We start from the raw sequence: 17,729 nt of genomic DNA on the forward strand, positions 1-17,729 counted from the left end.
GGTACCCTACATAACAGTCTAGTGGTTCCGTAGAACGCACATATCAGTCTAGTGCTCCCGAGGGATGCACAGATCAGTCTAGTGCTCCCGAAGGATGCACACATCAGTCTAGTGCTCCCGAAGGATGCACACATCAGTCTAGTGCTCCCGAAGGATGCACACATCAGTCTAGTGCTCCCGAAGGATGCACATATAAGTCTAGTGCTCCCGAAGCGGAGGAAGGAAGGCTTAGGTGGCTTGGTGAAACAAGGAGCTCGGCTCGGCTTGAAGGCGTTCGGCTCGGCTCGGCTCGGCTCGGCTCGGCTCCACCTCGGCTCGGCTCGGCTTGGCCTCGGCTCACAGCTCGGCTTGTGGCTCGGCTCAACTCGGCTCGCGACTCGGCTCAGTGCGGCTCGCGGCTCGGCTCACTCGGCTCGCTCGGCTCGGCTCACTCGGCTCACTCGGCTCGGCTCACTCAGCTCACTCGACTCCAGCCCGCGGCTTGCTCGAATCGGATCCGTGGCTCGGGTCTGGTTTTTTTTTTTGCTCCACCCAACAACGCTCGAGTGAGAGACGTCGACGGCGGACGTGGGTGGCTCTCCTCGGCGTTCAGGGCTGCGTCGGGAACACAGATTGAAGTGGAGCCGTCAACGGTGACAGAGACGGAGGAAGAGGGAGAGATATCGGCTGTCGGCGGATGGAAGCGAATCGGAAATGGATGGAGGTCGCGGCGAAACCGCTTCGACGTTCGTGGACAGAGGCGGAGACGAAGGCGGAAGAGAAAAACGGAGACGGAGAGGAAGAGAGATGGTGGCGGAAACGGAGACGGAAGAGAAAAACGGAGAGGCGCGGCGTCGGGCGAGGAAGGGAGAGGAAGAAGAAGAAGAAGAAGAAGAAGAAAAATCGGGGGGGGGGGGGGGGCGGCGCGCGAGGGTTTCCTCTCCTTTTCTTTTTAAAAAAAATATATATATATATATATATTAAAACAAAATAAATATAATTAATATTAAAATATTAATATTAAATAATTTAAAATAAATAATAATATATATTAAATAAAAATAATAATAATAATAATAATTTATAATAAAACATTAATACTAATTAGTTATAATAATATTAAATAATAATATTAATATTTATATTAAGTAAATAGTAAAAGGATAATGTAAATATTAATATTAAAATTGAAATGACAATAATACCCAATACTAATAATATAATTAATATTATATTATTAAAATTCACTTAAAATGCGAAAATTTTTTACCTCGAGCTTCGGGGCGTTACAGATTCGCATGTTTATCAGGTTCAAAAGTTCAGCAGAGCCCACAGGTATTATTAAAGGAGAGCGATATCAGTCAGCTTCACATCGTCTTTCGGACTAAGCTAGTAGGTAGTTCGGGAGAGGGTGTGACATAATCTTTAATAAGTTCCATCCAACGTCTCTGTCTTCAATTTAATTCCATTTGGTTAAAGATATATTTCAGGCTCTTGTGATCTATGTAGATGCTACACTTTTCTCCAATTAGGTAGTGTCACCAAATTTTCAACGCATGGACAATGGCCGCCAATTCTAAGTCATGCATTGGGGGAATTATGCTCATGCAATTTAAGTTGTTTGGACGCGTAGGCTACTACCTTCCCTTCTTGCATCAAAATGCATCCTAGGCCTTGATGGGATGCATCATAGAAGAATCCATATTCCTTTCTATTCCTTTCTGGCTGTAGGCAAGGTGAGAATGGATGCAGTAGTAAGTCTGCGTTTTAACTCTTGAAAACTCCTTTCCTAATCATACGACCATTCAAATCTCGTTGTTTTCTTTGTAAGGGTTCAAAGGAAGGGTTAGTTTGGAAAATCCTTAATAGTAATAAGAGTATTTTCATGGGAAAAACAAAACAAAACAAAAACACTGCCAATAGAAATCTATACATTTTCTAATTGAAAAATAAATTTAACTTTTCTTTTAAGTCTATAATTTAGTGAAAAAAAAAACTAAATATTGAGTAGACACTAGCCCACACAAAATAAAAAACAATGAAACTAACTTTCTTCAAGTCTATGAAACCTATCATCAATAGACTTAAATCAACAATGCTAGAAAAACAATAATGAAACTATATCTTTACTTATTTTTCATGAAAATAAATTCAATTAAGTTTTCAAGTCTATCGATGTTAGAAACATAGCATTGATAGACACTTATTAACACGTACACTAACATAACAACAATGAGATACATATTATTCTTACTTTTCATATGAAAATTCAAATCTGACCAAGTCTATCAATGATAGAAACCTATCATCAATGTACTCTAATCAACAAAAAATAATAATAATAATAAATGAAACTATACATATTCTTACTTTTTATAAAATAAATTCAACTTTCTTTCGCTCTACCAGTGAAAGAAACTGAAACCTATCACCGATAGACTATTGAATACACAACAAAAACATACTTGAAACTATATATTCAACTTTCTTCAAGTCTATCACTAATCAAAACTCTTGATCAATAGACTATAAAAATAGCAGGAAAAAAAACTAGACATTTTCATACTTTTCATGAAAATATATTGAACTTTCTTCCACTCTATCACTAATAGTAGGGGTATAAACGAGTTAGGTTGAGTTGGATTGGAAGACATTCTCAACCCAACCCATACTTTTCGAAGTTGAGTTGGCAACCGAATAATCTGAATTAATTTTCCAACCCAACCCATAAAATATTGGTTGGGTTGTTGGGTTGTATTGTTTTTTCTTTTTCATTTACAATGTTTGTAAAGTTTAAAATTATTGTACCTGGTCAACATTCATAAATTCAATGTTTCAAACTTACATAAATTTAAGGAACTACACGATCGTGTGGATATGATCTAAACAATCGCTTACCAAGTCAAAGCGATCGTTTAGTATGGTCAACATGATCGTTTAGATTTAAAGTCCTTTTTCCATCTTTTAAAAAAAACTATATGATCGTGTGGATAAGATCTAAACGATCGCTTACCTAGTCCACATGATCGTATAGCATGGTCAACGCGATTGTTTAAATTTGAAGCCCTTTTCCCATTGTTTAAAAAGAACTACATAGTAGTGTGGATATGATCTAAACAATCGTTTACTTAGTCAACACAATTGTTTAGATTTGAAACCCTTTTTTCTTCATTTAAAAAGAACTACATGATCGTGCGAATATGATCTAAACGATCTCTTACCAAGTCAACACGATCGTTTAGCATGGTCAACATGATCGTTTAGCATGGTCAACATGATCATTTAGATTTGAAGTCATTTTTCCATCGTTTAAAAAAAACTACATGATCGTGTGGATATGATCTAAATGATCGCTTACCTAGTCAACGCGATAGTTTATCATAGTCCTATTTTGCTAGTTTAAATATTTTATAAATTGTAAATATTTTGCCAGTTTGTTATATTTTTGAAAAATTCCTAATATATATATTATTAATTAAAGTTGGGTTGGGTTGAACCAAAATTTTCAATCCCCAACCCGAGACCTAATCTAACCCCGAAAAAACCAAAATTTTCAACTATATGGGTTGGGTTATCTGGGTTGTTGGATTATTCTAGTTATTCTTACACACGTAATTAATTGAAACCTATCATCGATAGAAAGTACTAATCAACAACCTTAAGAAACAACATTGAAATAGTGTTTTTTTTTTTTTTTTTACTTTTCATGATAATAAATTCAATTTTCTTCAAGTCTTTCAGTGATAGAAACATATCATAGATAGACTCAAAATAAAAAAAAAAAACAAAAAAACAAAAAAAAAACAATGAAATTGTACATTTTCTCACTTTTCATGAAAATATATCTAATTTTCTTCAAGTGTATCACTAATAGACATTAATCAACAATATAAAAAAGTAGCATCAGAAACTATGTGTTTTTTTTACTTTTCTTGAAAATAAATTCAACTTTCTCTTCAAGTCTATGGGTTATACAAATCTATCTGAATAGACTCTAAACAAGTTAACAAAAAAAAAAAAAAAAAAAAGAACTATACACTCTTTTTATAAAAATATATTTAATTTTCTTCTAACACTGATAAACACTTTTATATATATATATATATATATATATATATTTCATGAAAAATAAAATATATATAAACTAGCAGAGAAACTATGATTTTTCCTACTTTTCATGAAAAATAAATTTGACTTTCTTTCTATGATAGAAACTTATCATTGATAGATTGTAATGAACAATAAAAAAAGAGGCAGTCACTTTATATTTTATGGCATGGTACGTTCAATCATTTATGGAAGTTTATCGATTATAAAAATTTATCATTAAAAATTTACCATTAAAAGAAGCATTAACGATCAATTTCTATGAATTATTCAAAATTGAACAAATTTTGTGAATCATGGTAATATGTTTTCAAGGATATGCGTATTTTCATAGTAAATAAAAGTTTATTGATGATAAAGTTGAATCATATATAGGTTGGAACCATTATTAATCAATTTTTATCATTTATAAAAAATTTAAAAAGTCATGAACCACAATAATATATTTTCAATGATATGTTTCTATTGTTGATAAAATTTTATCATTTATAAAAGTATATCATTGATAGTGTGCTATCACTAATAGATATGCGATATGATAGCAGTATATTAGCAATCGTTTGCTATCACTGATAAAATGATATATTTCTTTCAGAAAATTCTATTTGTGATACAAAAATATTGATGATAGTATGGTATCGACTATAAGTTTCTATAAAAAGAGTCTATCAACGATAGGTTGTTATATGATTGTTATATGGCCTATTATTGATAGAATTTCAAAATGTGAAATTTTGAAGCCTTCAATAAGTTTTTTTGTACATTTTGTACGAATTAAAGGATTAAAGGCAAAAAAAATTTATATTTGCAATTAGTTTAGAAAAAGAATCTATCAATTATAGACTTTTATAAAAAAAGCCTAGGAGGGAAAGACTTCTATCACTATTTGTTGTTTTCTCAATATTTTATAAAGGGCTGATAAGAAGAATAGCAAAATTAGAGGTTTACTTTGGATAGATGACAATTTTATTTTTAAATTGACAAAATAGTAAAACATAAATTTTTTAAATAATAAATGGGAGAACAATTGATAAATATGATTTCTAAATGTATTTGTAACAGAATCCACAAATACCCTATAATTAATAAAAACTATGCACCCACACCCACATCCACAAATATCCTATAATTAATACAAATTATGCACCCACACTTGGGACATGACTGCTCGAGGACGAAAGCTTCTTCAACGACGAGGAGAGCACGCCTTGGTGCGATAGCGTGCTACGGAGAAGGATGGATGGTGCAACAAGCTCCATACGAATGAGAGATCGTGGCAGCGGCGGTTGGGTTTGTGGAGATGCGACAACGGCGGTTGGAGCTTTGTGGACAAACACTGGTTGGAATAGACACAATCCACTCACTTCAGATTCGGACGTCGCGACGCAGAGGAGATGGCTGACGGAAAGGGGAGCGACTCGAGGTGTGGCGACTTGGGCTAACAACGAACATAAGCTTGATGGAGAACTAAGGTGACGGTGGCGGCTTCGACGAACAGAGGGAGATTGTCGTCGGAGATCTCGATGGAGAGAAGAGAGGCAGGGGCCACGGCGACCGTGTGATTTCGAAGAAGAAGGTGAGAGTGGGGGGGCTGCGGCTGAGATGAAGAAGATGATGATGAATTTAGGGTTTTAAAAAATATATAATAATAATGATGATGATGATGATGATGATGATGATGATGATGATGATGATGATGATGATGATGATGATGATGATGATGATGATGATGATGATGATGATGATGATGATGATGATGATGATGATGATGATGATGATGATGATGATGATGATAATGATAATAATAATAATAATAATAATAATAATAATATAATTCATATTATATTATATTATATTATATTATAATATTATAAAATTTATTTATTTTTTCTTTTCCTTTCCAAACTTAAATAATTTTAACACCCAACAAAATAAATTATCTAAAATTAATGGATTGTACATTATCTTTGGCATAATTTTAGGAATTCAACTTAAGAATCTAAAATTAATACACTGTATTTTGTATCTTAATAATTATGAGATGCTAAAACTAATGACATATCTTTAGGTATTGTTCAAACAATATAATATTTGTTTTATTTAGTTAAGAATTATTGTTTACAAATACACTGTATTCGTGATATGTGATATTTTGTTTGATTTTTTTTTATCTCAACAAATACACCGACATGGCAGAATCTTAGGAATCTAATGTTAGGAATGCAAAATTAATGTTTTTTCATAAATAATTTAGAAAATAAAAATGTTAAAATTAAAAGAATGTAAACTTAATTTATTATGTGTGTTTTTTTGGTAAATAATTTAGAAAATAAAAAATGATGAGAGTGGGAGGTTGAATTTTGACATGATTTTAGGGAGAGGTTGAATTTTGAATTTAAACTTAACTAATTTACCAAATTAATTATTTGCATTATATTTGCCATGATTTTAGGAAAGGATTGGTATGTGCTGCGATAAAAAATTGAATCTTTTAAATTCTTTTTCGTAATTTCTTAATGTTTATCGTAATAATTAATTATTGCATTATCTTTGCCATGATTTTAGGGAGGGATTCAATTTTGAATATATAATTTCAAAAACGAAAATATTAATATTTGAATTTTTTTTGTTAATATTTGCCATGATTTTACGGAATGAACGGTATCTAGTTTAAAATTTGAATCTTGTAAATTGTTATTCGTTAATTTTTTAATGTTGTTGTTAATAATTAATTATTGCATTATCTTTGTCCTGATTTTAGGGAGGGATTCACTCTGTATATTTTCAAAAAATGGAAAAAATGAATATTTGAAACTTTTTTTCGTTAATTTCTTATTTTTTATCATAATAATTAATTATTGCATTATATAATTTTGAATCTATAATATTTTTGGATAAAATATTAAATACTTGAAGTTATTTTTAATTTGAAGATAAAAACCGGAATAATTAGGAGATATTGAAACCAATTAAATATGTTTAGGGATCTCTCAAAGAATATAATAATTTTTTGATTTAGTTAATAATTATCATAAGTGGGTGTATCTATTGTAATTGTGATATATGATACTTTATTTAATTTTTCGATCTCACACAATACATTGTATTTATATATGGAGGGCTAATTTTGGATCAAAAAAGTATGAAAATATTTAAGACACTTAGTTTTGCTCAAAATAAAAAAAAAAAAAAATTACAGTTTGCTATTCCCCTCTTATAAAACCAACTCATATTTTAACCTCGTTTTAATCGCAATCCTAATTTAAGGTAGGGCTATTAGCCATGCCCATACAAAAAAAAAAGGCCCAAATGAGTCCAATTCCAAGCCCAATCAAAGAGAGATATTTAGGGGAGGCCTAAGCTCGAATAAAAACAACGGTGATTCTTTTCTTGTTCATTGGGTCACCGGCGGACTGAATATTAGCTTCCATCGGGAGCCATTTCTCGGAATTTCTCACTTTCAATAAAAAAAAAAAAATGGGTCAGGGAACTCCAGGAGGTTTGAACCGGCAAGCCCCCGGCGACCGGAAGTCGGACGCCGATAAAAAGAAAGACAAGAAGTATGAACCGGCGGCGCCGCCGACCCGAGTTGGCCGCAAACAGCGGAAGCAGAAAGGCCCGGAGGCGGCTGCTCGACTCCCGACGGTTACGCCTCTTACGAAGTGCAGGCTGAGGCTTTTGAAGCTCGAACGTGTGAAGGATTACCTGCTTATGGAAGAGGAATTTGTCACTAATCAGGAGCGCCTTAAGCCGCAGGAGGAGAAGGCGGAGGAGGATCGCTCTAAGGTCGATGATCTGAGAGGATCTCCCATGAGTGTTGGGAATTTGGAGGAGTTGATTGATGAGAATCATGCCATCGTTTCCTCTTCTGTTGGGCCGGAGTATTACGTTGGTATTATGTCTTTTGTTGATAAAGATCAGCTTGAGCCTGGGTGTGCAATTTTGATGCACAATAAGGTATAGGGCTTTTGGTTTCTATTTGAAGATTTTGAATTTGCTCTTGTTAACTTCTTTGTGCTTGATTTTGTGTTGGAGTTGATTTTATTTCCTTTTGGTGTATTAAATTGTATGACTCTGAAAGTTAAAAACTTGGGTAGTTTGTGTTGGCATTTTAGGGACTTTTTTCTAGTTTTGGGTGGGAACACAGTGGGTTAATTTCTTAGATTTGTTTTTTGAGTAGAAGAAAGAGGGAATGACTTAAATTGTTGATGGTATCCAAGTTTAGTAATTGGGGTTCAGTTATATAATGCTTCATTACGTGTTTGTGGAAGCTAAAATGCTGGTTTATCTCGGAGGTACTTCTGTTTTGTTAAAAATGTGTGTATTGAAGACTGGCAAATGGAACATCTTAGTACTAAAATTGTCCGGAGAAATTTCGTTCAGCCTTCCACTTTTTGGTATAAATTTGACATTGTTGAGCTCTTTTTAAATGAACTATAAATCTCATGTTTAAACTTTGAATGGCATGTGCTTGGGAGTGATTTATTAAAATCACTTGTTTTTTTTCTTTTTAAATCACTCCAAACATGTTGCCGATTTATATGAATTGTAAACTCTAAATTTAAGTTTTGATTTTATGAAATCATTTAAAAGTGTTAAGATCGAACATGAAAATGATTTTGAAGGATTAAGGACATGTTTCAAATTGATTTTGAATTTGATAGAATTTCAAACATGCCCAAAGAGTCATAGTTGGATATATGTGATGGAAACCACATAGCTAGCTAATGCATTTTATGGCATTATGCAAGTCTTTTAGTTTGTCTTTTTTGTTGTATCATCAAGACCCTGGTTGATCAATTTGCTTACTATCGACTGTTTGTTTAACAGGTACTTTCCGTTGTTGGACTTCTCCAAGATGAGGTTGATCCAATGGTGTCTGTGATGAAAGTTGAGAAGGCCCCTTTAGAGTCATATGCTGATATAGGTGGGTTGGATGCGCAAATACAAGAGATTAAAGAAGCTGTTGAGTTGCCATTGACTCATCCTGAGTTATATGAGGACATTGGTATTAGGCCTCCCAAAGGTGTGATACTCTATGGTGAGCCAGGAACTGGCAAGACTTTGCTTGCGAAGGTGATTGTTTATTCTTCTTTCTGCCTTAAAAAACTTTGCTGTCCACTCATTCAGTAGATTTATAACTTATCCTGTTTGAAGTTGAAGTCACGTTTATGTAAACTTTTTATCATTCAGACTAATCTCTTTTGGTTCTCTCTTCAACTTTTGAGATAAAATTTTAAATTAGAAGCCATCTAAGAATATAGTTGTAGAGAAAACCTGGATCTCCTTCCTTGGTCTTCCCAGTTTGCAAGGTCTATGCAAATTTGCTTCATGTAGAGTTGTTCAGATTACTGGGCAGAGTGATACTTGTGCAATGATTAGGGAGTTCCTTTTCCATCTGCCTTTCAGAGAGAAAGACTGTTTGTTGTGGTTTGTTGGAGTGTATGTTGATATGTTGTGGGATATTTGAGGGGAGAAAAACGAAATGGTATTTAGAGATTTGGATTAGGACTCTAGTGAGGTTTGATACTTAGTGAGGTTTATAGTTTTGCTGTGAGCTTTCGTTTTGAAGTTTTTGGGGAGTTAACATCTTAGTTGGAAATTAACTTTTTGGGGAGTTGCTTTTGTGGGTTTGTTTTCTTTTATGCCCTTGTTTTATTTCATTCTTTCCCAACGAAAGTTGTAGATTCACAATTAAGAGAAGAAAAAGAAAAGGTCGTAGTATAGCTAAAATGTTTCTTTCACTTTGTAAAGTATAGCTAAAATGTTTCTTTCACTTTGTAAAGTATAGCAAAAATGTTTCTTTCACTTTGTAAATCGTATTTTCCCTCTTTTAGGCAGTGGCGAACTCAACTTCAGCCACTTTCTTGCGTGTGGTTGGGAGTGAACTCATTCAGAAATACTTGGGAGATGGTCCAAAGTTAGTGAGGGAACTCTTCAGGGTTGCTGATGATCTCTCACCTTCCATTGTTTTTATTGATGAGATTGATGCGGTTGGCACAAAGAGGTCAGATTTTTACTTTCTTATTCTAAAAGAAGAAGACTGTTGTTTCTGATTCATAATCCCTACGTGCAGGTATGATGCTCATTCTGGAGGTGAACGTGAGATCCAAAGGACAATGTTGGAATTACTTAACCAATTAGATGGTTTTGATTCAAGAGGAGATGTTAAAGTGATACTTGCTACAAACAGAATTGAAAGTCTCGATCCAGCTTTGCTTCGACCCGGCCGAATAGATAGGAAGATTGAGTTTCCATTGCCTGATATAAAAACCAGGAGGCGCATTTTTCAGGTTTAGCTTCCAATTGAAAGCCATGTTAATGTGGGAGCTTTGCATTAACTTATTTCCATTTAGCAGTTCGGTTTGGTTAGATATTGTTTATCTTTATCTAACAACTTGACAACTCTGATTCGTAGATACACACATCAAGGATGACATTAGCAGATGATGTGAATTTGGAGGAATTTGTTATGACCAAAGATGAATTCTCTGGTGCTGATATAAAGGCCATATGTACTGAGGCTGGACTACTTGCTTTGAGAGAACGGCGTATGAAGGTAAGAGTTCTCTAGGTTTCTAATTGAAAGAGTTCCCCAAGCTTCTAAATGAATTATGATTCAAGAAAACTCTTCCACTTTAATGTTCTATTAGCTAAGCTTTTGAAAGATCTGTTGAAGTAGGCATCAAAAAACTTACCACGGATGTTTAAGCTCCAAAGTTTTTTGTCTACCAAACGTCAAGATGTATCGAAATCTATAATACAGATGGAAAGGGATTGAACAGTTTATCCCAAGTCTGTTTCGTGTATTGTTACTATTTGGGTTTAAGCTTAGGTTGTTCTTTTTTATTTTGTCTTTTGGTTCAGGTCACACATGCCGACTTCAAGAAGGCAAAGGAAAAGGTTATGTACAAGAAGAAAGAAGGCGTGCCAGAAGGCTTATATATGTGATGAAGATTATTGTTAAGTGTGTTTGAAACTCTACTCGAAGGAATGCCTTCTTTCACGTTTTGGAGTTGGAAATACTCTCTGTTCTCAGATTATAATCAATATATATGTGTTTTTCATTATGAAGCTAATTTGTTACCTACCAGCCTTTGTTGGATATGTATTTTATATGTTCTCCGAAAAGTCATGTTTAGAACTTGAAAGCATCAAAATTTTGAAGGAAATCAGAAATTTCTCCCACAGTCCTATTCTTTTTCTTTCATTTTTTACGAAGAAGTTGATTCTTGGAGAAAAAGTTGAAATTGAAAATAATAAATGTGACCTATAGAATAATTACAAGAATAATTACCGAAAGATTAAGACATTGTCATCTCAAGAGAAATAGAGAACTTAGACATGGCAAAACGAACTCATGGGGTCTCGTTTCGTTTCTTGTTTTTTATTCTTTATTTTTTAAGAACTAGAAATAGGAACATATGTGTTAACAAGGTAACTATATCTTATCTTTTTCGTTTCTGGTATATTTTTCTCTTACATTTTCTCATATTTCATGGTTTAAATATAATTTATTTATATAACATAAAAAAATAGCACGCACTGAAGTATGAAAAATAATTACCGAGTATTTACATTATCAAAATGCAAGTAAGTCCCGATGTAAACTAATATCAACTACAAATTTTTCGATCATTCATGTTGCTAGAATTTGATTTGCAATATATTTTCATTTAAGTATCTTTGTGAAATGACGTTGACTCAAGTATCTGTTATTGAATATAGGTTCTCCTTCTTCTGTTTCAAATAATGAAGTTATAAGAGACGTTTCTTATCATTGTGATTTGAAAGAAAATTTTTTATTTAAAAGTAAAGAAGTGTTTCAAAGTGTTTTTGTATAATAGTAGTGAATACCAACTTTCAATTTAGGACTATAGTATCAAATTTGAGGTCTCTTGAATTTAGTTGTCTGTAAGAAGGGTGCAAATTGTATGTTAGGACATATCATTATAAGAAGAGTGAGTTGTGGATGTTACGAAAATACATTTATGATCGTGACTGTTTATTGAATACTACCCAAAGTTGTCACATGCAAGCTTTTTCAACAGTAATTAGCAGTTGCTTGTAGATGATTTTAGGTTCATGTCTACTGATCATTCCATTCCAAAAGTGATTGTGCATAAGGTTCATACAATATTGGAGTTAATGAAAGTTATCAAAAAGCTTGGAGGGTAAAAGGACACATAGTAAAGATATTAAAAGGTGATGCAATTGAATCATACAAATTGATTCCAAGCTTCTTTGATAAATAGGTTAAATCTAACCTAGGTATGATCAATTTCATATGTCAAATTTACATTCATTTTGCAAATAGATGGGGATAGACAAAGATCACAGTCTATCTAGATGTAAATATTAGCATCTATCATAGTCTATCTCTTCTTTTTTGTTGGTGCTGAAAGAATTGTTTTGTAATTATTATCGGTACATGCACTAGTTTAAAAATGGATGATAGCGATCATTTCAAGTTTTACTTTATGGCTCTTGGTGCATCAATTGGGGGTGAACATATTATAAACCTATCATTTCTGTTGATGGGACATTTTTGAAGTATAAGTTTGGTGGCATCCTATTAACAGCCTCATCACAAGATGGTAACAATGAAATCTTCCATCTTGCTTTTGCTATTGTAGATTCTGAAAAATGATGCATCATGGACATGGTTTTTTATGAAGATACGAGGTAGTTTTTCAGAACGAGATAATTTAGTCATTGTTTCTTATAGGCATATTAGCATCCCTAAAGGAGTTTTAAAGTGTTTCCTGATGTTGAGTATTGTGTGTGCACAAAACGTCTTTTTTAAGTAACTTGAAACTAAATATTTCTTTAGTTGTACTTATGCTTACATCGTTGATGAATTTGAGTACCACATGAGATGTGTGGAGTAAGTTTGTCCAAATATAAGAGATTATCTTAGTAGTATTGGTTTTGAGAAGTGGTCTTGAGCATATTCACGAAGACAAAGGTACAAAATGATGACATCAAAATTGTGCAAAAAGTGTAAATTCAGTGTTTAAAGATCTCAAAGAACTACTTGTGGCTACCATACTTAGTTCAATTAAAAATGTATTGCAAAAGTGGTTTTACGAAGTAAATCTGTAACGACCCAACTTTCCGGACTAAGCTGAGGTCACTACCAAACACCAAAACTCGACCATTCAACATAAAATTTAAAACGGACCAGTTACGATTCATTAAAACATTAGAAACCTTACAAAAAGACAGTTTCGGGCCCTATTTTAAATAAATCAAAAAGTCACAAAATAAAATATCAAGTCTCCAGTTCAAAATCACAAGTCAAAATATTCTGACAAAATACATAGCGGAAGCGAAAAGAAAACCAGACGCGTCCATATGGCCTTCACGCATCCTTCCTGCCTCTCGTCGGTCTGCCCCTCGCTGTACCCCTACCTGAAATGTTAAAGAAGAGAAAGGGTGAGTATAAACATACCCAGTAAGGGACCCACTACTGGGCCCGTTAGGGGACAACGGTTAACTTCCTATTCGGGGGTACCCTACATATCAGTCTAGTGCTCCCGAAGGATGCACATATCAGTCTAGTGCTCCCGAAGGATGCACATATCAGTCTAGTGCTCCCGAAGGATGCACATATCAGTCTAGTGCTCCCGAAGGACGCACATATCAGTCTAGTGCTCCCGAAGGATGCACATATCAGTCTAGTGCTCCCGAAGGACGCACATATCAGTCTAGTGCTCCCGAAGGATGCACATATCAGTCTAGTGCTCTCGAAGGACGCACATATCCGTAAGGCACACTACCCCATAGATGAAGCTAACCGTTACCCCTCGGTCCAAACTAAACTGTCTACATCAGTCACATCCCAACGGCATTCATATCACAATCCCGCTATAGGCTTTGTCAGTCAGATAGTATAGGTTTAAACATCTACACCCTCAGTTGATATATGCATTACCAACTCGCACACCATTAGGGAAAACCCTAGATCCGATCGACTAACCAACCCAAAAACCGGACTCACTGTCCTTCCCCGTCCAAACTCCATGAACCACATCCAGACCAGTGTTTTACTACATACTGAACCGTAACTTTAAGGTCCATCAACATAAAATCTCAATCCACAAATAGCAGTCACAGTATATTTACATCAGACAGAATATAATATCAGTACTTAACAGTCAACACGCATACAGATATTCAGTACAGTCACTAACGTGTAATCCCCTGTGGATTACTACGGTTTTAGCCTGGACTCGGGGTCCAGTAGTAGGAAAACCCTTACCTGATACTCGATTATGCCCCTCGATCGAAAACTACGCTCGACAGATCCACCTAACGAAACACGAAAGTTTTAGTTGACGACTTTAGTAGGAGTCGTTTAAAAAGGTCGGAAGCGACATCCGTTGACTTACCCAAGGAAAGGAAGCTATCTCCAACCAGGCCTGCCGCGGAATCCGAGAACTTAAGCGTCAACTCTGTACTACCTTCAAGGGAGAAAAGTAGGGCCATATCTTAATCCAACATTCAAACTCGAATCGGACGAGGTAACATTAGGGAATTCATCAAAACAATCCTTACCGAAGACTCACCGTGAACCGAAGTGGAGGAAGGAAGGCTTAGGTGGCTCGGCTCGGCTCGGCTTGGTTCGGCTCGCGGCTCGGCTCACTCGGCTCGCGGCTCGGCTTGGTTCGGCTCGCGGCTCGGCTCACTCGGCTCGCGGCTCGGCTTGGTTCGGCTCGCGGCTTGGCTCACTCGGCTCGCGGCTCGGCTTGGTTCGGCTCGCGGCTCGGCTCACTCGGCTCGCAGCTCGGCTTGGTTCACGCGGCTCGCTCGGCTCGACTGGAAGCGGTTTCGGGTCGGGTCAGCTTGGAACCGGGTCGGGTTGGCTTGGAACCGGGTCGCACGGTTTTTGGAGGGCTTTCTCTCTTCCGGCGAACGACGCGGTGGCGAAACGACGCTGGGAGGCGTTACGGGAGATGGAGACGGAGCTAGCTGTTTCGTGGAGCGGCGACGAGCGGCGGCAGATCTGCCGTTGTGTGAGGCCGAGAAGGAAATCGGAAATGAATGGGGAGCCGCGGCGGACGACGATGGCTGGTGGCTATCCCACGGATGAAGACGGAGAGGAAAAGAGATGGTGGCGGAGACGACGGACGAAGAAGAAGAAGAAGCGGAGACGGAGAGGAAGAGAAAAACGGAGACGGACGGGAAGATGGGAGGCGCGGCGTCGGGGAGAGGAAGAAACGGAAGAGAAGAAGAAAAATTTCGATGGGGGGGGGGGCGGCGCGAATTAGGGTTTTACAAAATAATAATAATTTTCATTATATATATATATATATTAATAAAAATTATAATAATAATAAAGTAATATTAATAATATATTAATAATATTAATATTAAACAAATAATAAATTAATATTATGTAATAATAATGTTTATTGTTTTAAAATAATAATATTTCTATAATATTGATTAATAATAATAATTATAATAAATATTAATAATAATAATATAATTAATATTATATTATTATTATATCAACTTGCACTTTACATAAAACGAGAAAAATTTTACCTTAAATTTTCGGAGCGTTACATTCTTCCCTCCTTAGGGAACTTTCGTCCTCGAAAGTTTTATTCCTCGAATAGTTCGGGATAACGGGATCTCATGTCGTCTTCACGCTCCCATGTAGCCTCTTCTACCCGGTGATTCCGCCATAAGACTTTAACTAGGGGAATTTGTTTATTTCTCAACGTCTTCACCTCTCTAGCAAGCACCTCAACAGGTTGTTCAACATAGCTCAAGTTTTCATCAATCTCTAGTGGCTCGTAATCCACTACATGGGATGGATCTGGCACGTACTTCCTCAACATAGAAACGTGAAACACATCATGGACTGTCGAGAGTGATGGAGGCAACGCCAAGCGATAAGCTACAAGGCCAATCCGCTCCAGAATCTCAAACGGCCCAACAAAACGGGGACTCAATTTTCCCCTCCTTTCAAAACGCAAGACACCTCTCATAGGTGCTACCTTTAAGAACACTTTATCCCCTACCTCAAACTCAAGGTCCTTCCGCCTCACATCTGCATAACTCTTCTGTCTACTCTGAGCGGTATGCATGCGTGATCTAATCTTCTGAATCGCTTCGTTAGTAGACTGAACTAACTCAGGACCCATCAATCTCTGCTCACCTACCTCACCCCAGCAAACCGGGGATCTACAACATTTGCCGTACAGGGCCTCAAACGGTGCCATGCCAATAGTAGCCTGATAACTGTTATTATAAGCAAATTCCATCAAATGTAAGTGGGAGTCCCAGCTACCTGGAAATTCCAATGCACACGCTCGCAACATATCCTCTAAAACCTGGTTCAGACGCTCAGTCTGACCGTCAGTCTGTGGATGGAAAGCCGTACTAAAGTCCAACCTCGTGCCCATAGCAGTCTGCAAACCCTTCCAAAAATTTGGAAGTGAAACGGGCATCTCTATCAGAAACAATCGACACTGGCACTCCGTGTAATCTCACTATCTCAGACATGTACAGCTGTGCCCACTTACTAGCAGTATAGGTGGATTTACCCGGAACGAAGTGCGCTGATTTAGTAAGTCTGTCCACCACAACCCAAATCACTGTAAATCCCCTCAGAGTTCTCGGTAGCCCTGTAATGAAATCCATGGACACGTTCTCCCACTTCCATTCCGGTATGCTCAAGGGTTGTAATAAACCCGCTGGTTTCTGCCTTGGTGCCTTAACCTGCTGACACACCAGGCATTTACTAACAAATTCTGCTACTTCCCTCTTCATGTTACGCCACCAATAAACCCGCTTCAGGTCCTGATACATCTTCGTACTACCTGGGTGCATGGAAAATGGGGAACTGTGCGCCTCAGATAATAATTCTGTCTTAACCGCACTATCTGACGGAACACAGAGGCGTCTCTCAAACAACAGCCCACCATCAGAGGATAACGAGAACTCAGCCGTTTGCCCTGCCTCTGCTAGGCCACGTTTCTCAACCAGATAAGGATCGTTACTCTGAGCATCAATGATCCTCTGCCTCAAAGTCGGCTGTACCGTCAACTGGGCTAACTGCATAGTAACTGCCCCCACTGACACTGCAATCCCAGCCCGCTCGAGATCCCGATGCAATGGGGCCTGCCGGGTAATAAGTGCTGCCGAATGTGACACCTTCCTACTAAGAGCATCAGCTACCACATTTGCCTTGCCTGGATGATACAGTATCTCACAATCGTAATCCTTCACTAACTCATGCCACCTTCGCTGTCTCATATTCAATTCTTTCTGAGTAAAGAAGTATTTCAAGCTCTTATGATCTGTGAATATCTGTATCTTTTCACCATATAAATAATGCCTCCATATTTTCAAAGCAAAAACCACTGCTGCCAACTCTAGATCATGTGTAGGGTAGTTCTGCTCATGACTCTTCAACTGACGAGACGCATAAGCGACCACCTTACCCTGCTGCATCAAAACACAACCCAGACCCTTCTTGGAAGCATCACTATAAATCACGAAACTGCCAGAACCATCAGGTACAGTAAGAACCGGCGCGGTAACTAGCTTCTGTTTAAGGGTCTGGAAACTGTCCTCACATGCCTTGCTCCAAACAAAAGGAGCTCCCTTTCTGGTCAACTGAGTAA

The 17,729-nt window shown here is 36.7% G+C and overlaps 1 protein-coding gene across 1 annotated transcript; it reads left to right on the plus strand.

The window, feature by feature from the left end:
- Window positions 1–7,434: 7,434 nt before the first annotated feature.
- Window positions 7,435–11,160, plus strand: LOC103489815 (26S proteasome regulatory subunit 4 homolog B-like). Its single transcript, XM_008449120.3, has 6 exons — window positions 7,435–8,043; window positions 8,917–9,162; window positions 9,924–10,093; window positions 10,163–10,379; window positions 10,505–10,645; window positions 10,954–11,160. Exons 1-6 carry the CDS (start codon window positions 7,564–7,566, stop codon window positions 11,035–11,037), a joined length of 1,338 nt encoding a protein of 445 aa, XP_008447342.1. The 5' UTR covers window positions 7,435–7,563; the 3' UTR covers window positions 11,038–11,160.
- Window positions 11,161–17,729: the final 6,569 nt, after the last annotated feature.

This window comes from Cucumis melo, chromosome 4 (assembly GCF_025177605.1).
Source record: "Cucumis melo cultivar AY chromosome 4, USDA_Cmelo_AY_1.0, whole genome shotgun sequence".
Taxonomy (NCBI): Eukaryota; Viridiplantae; Streptophyta; class Magnoliopsida; order Cucurbitales; family Cucurbitaceae; genus Cucumis; species Cucumis melo.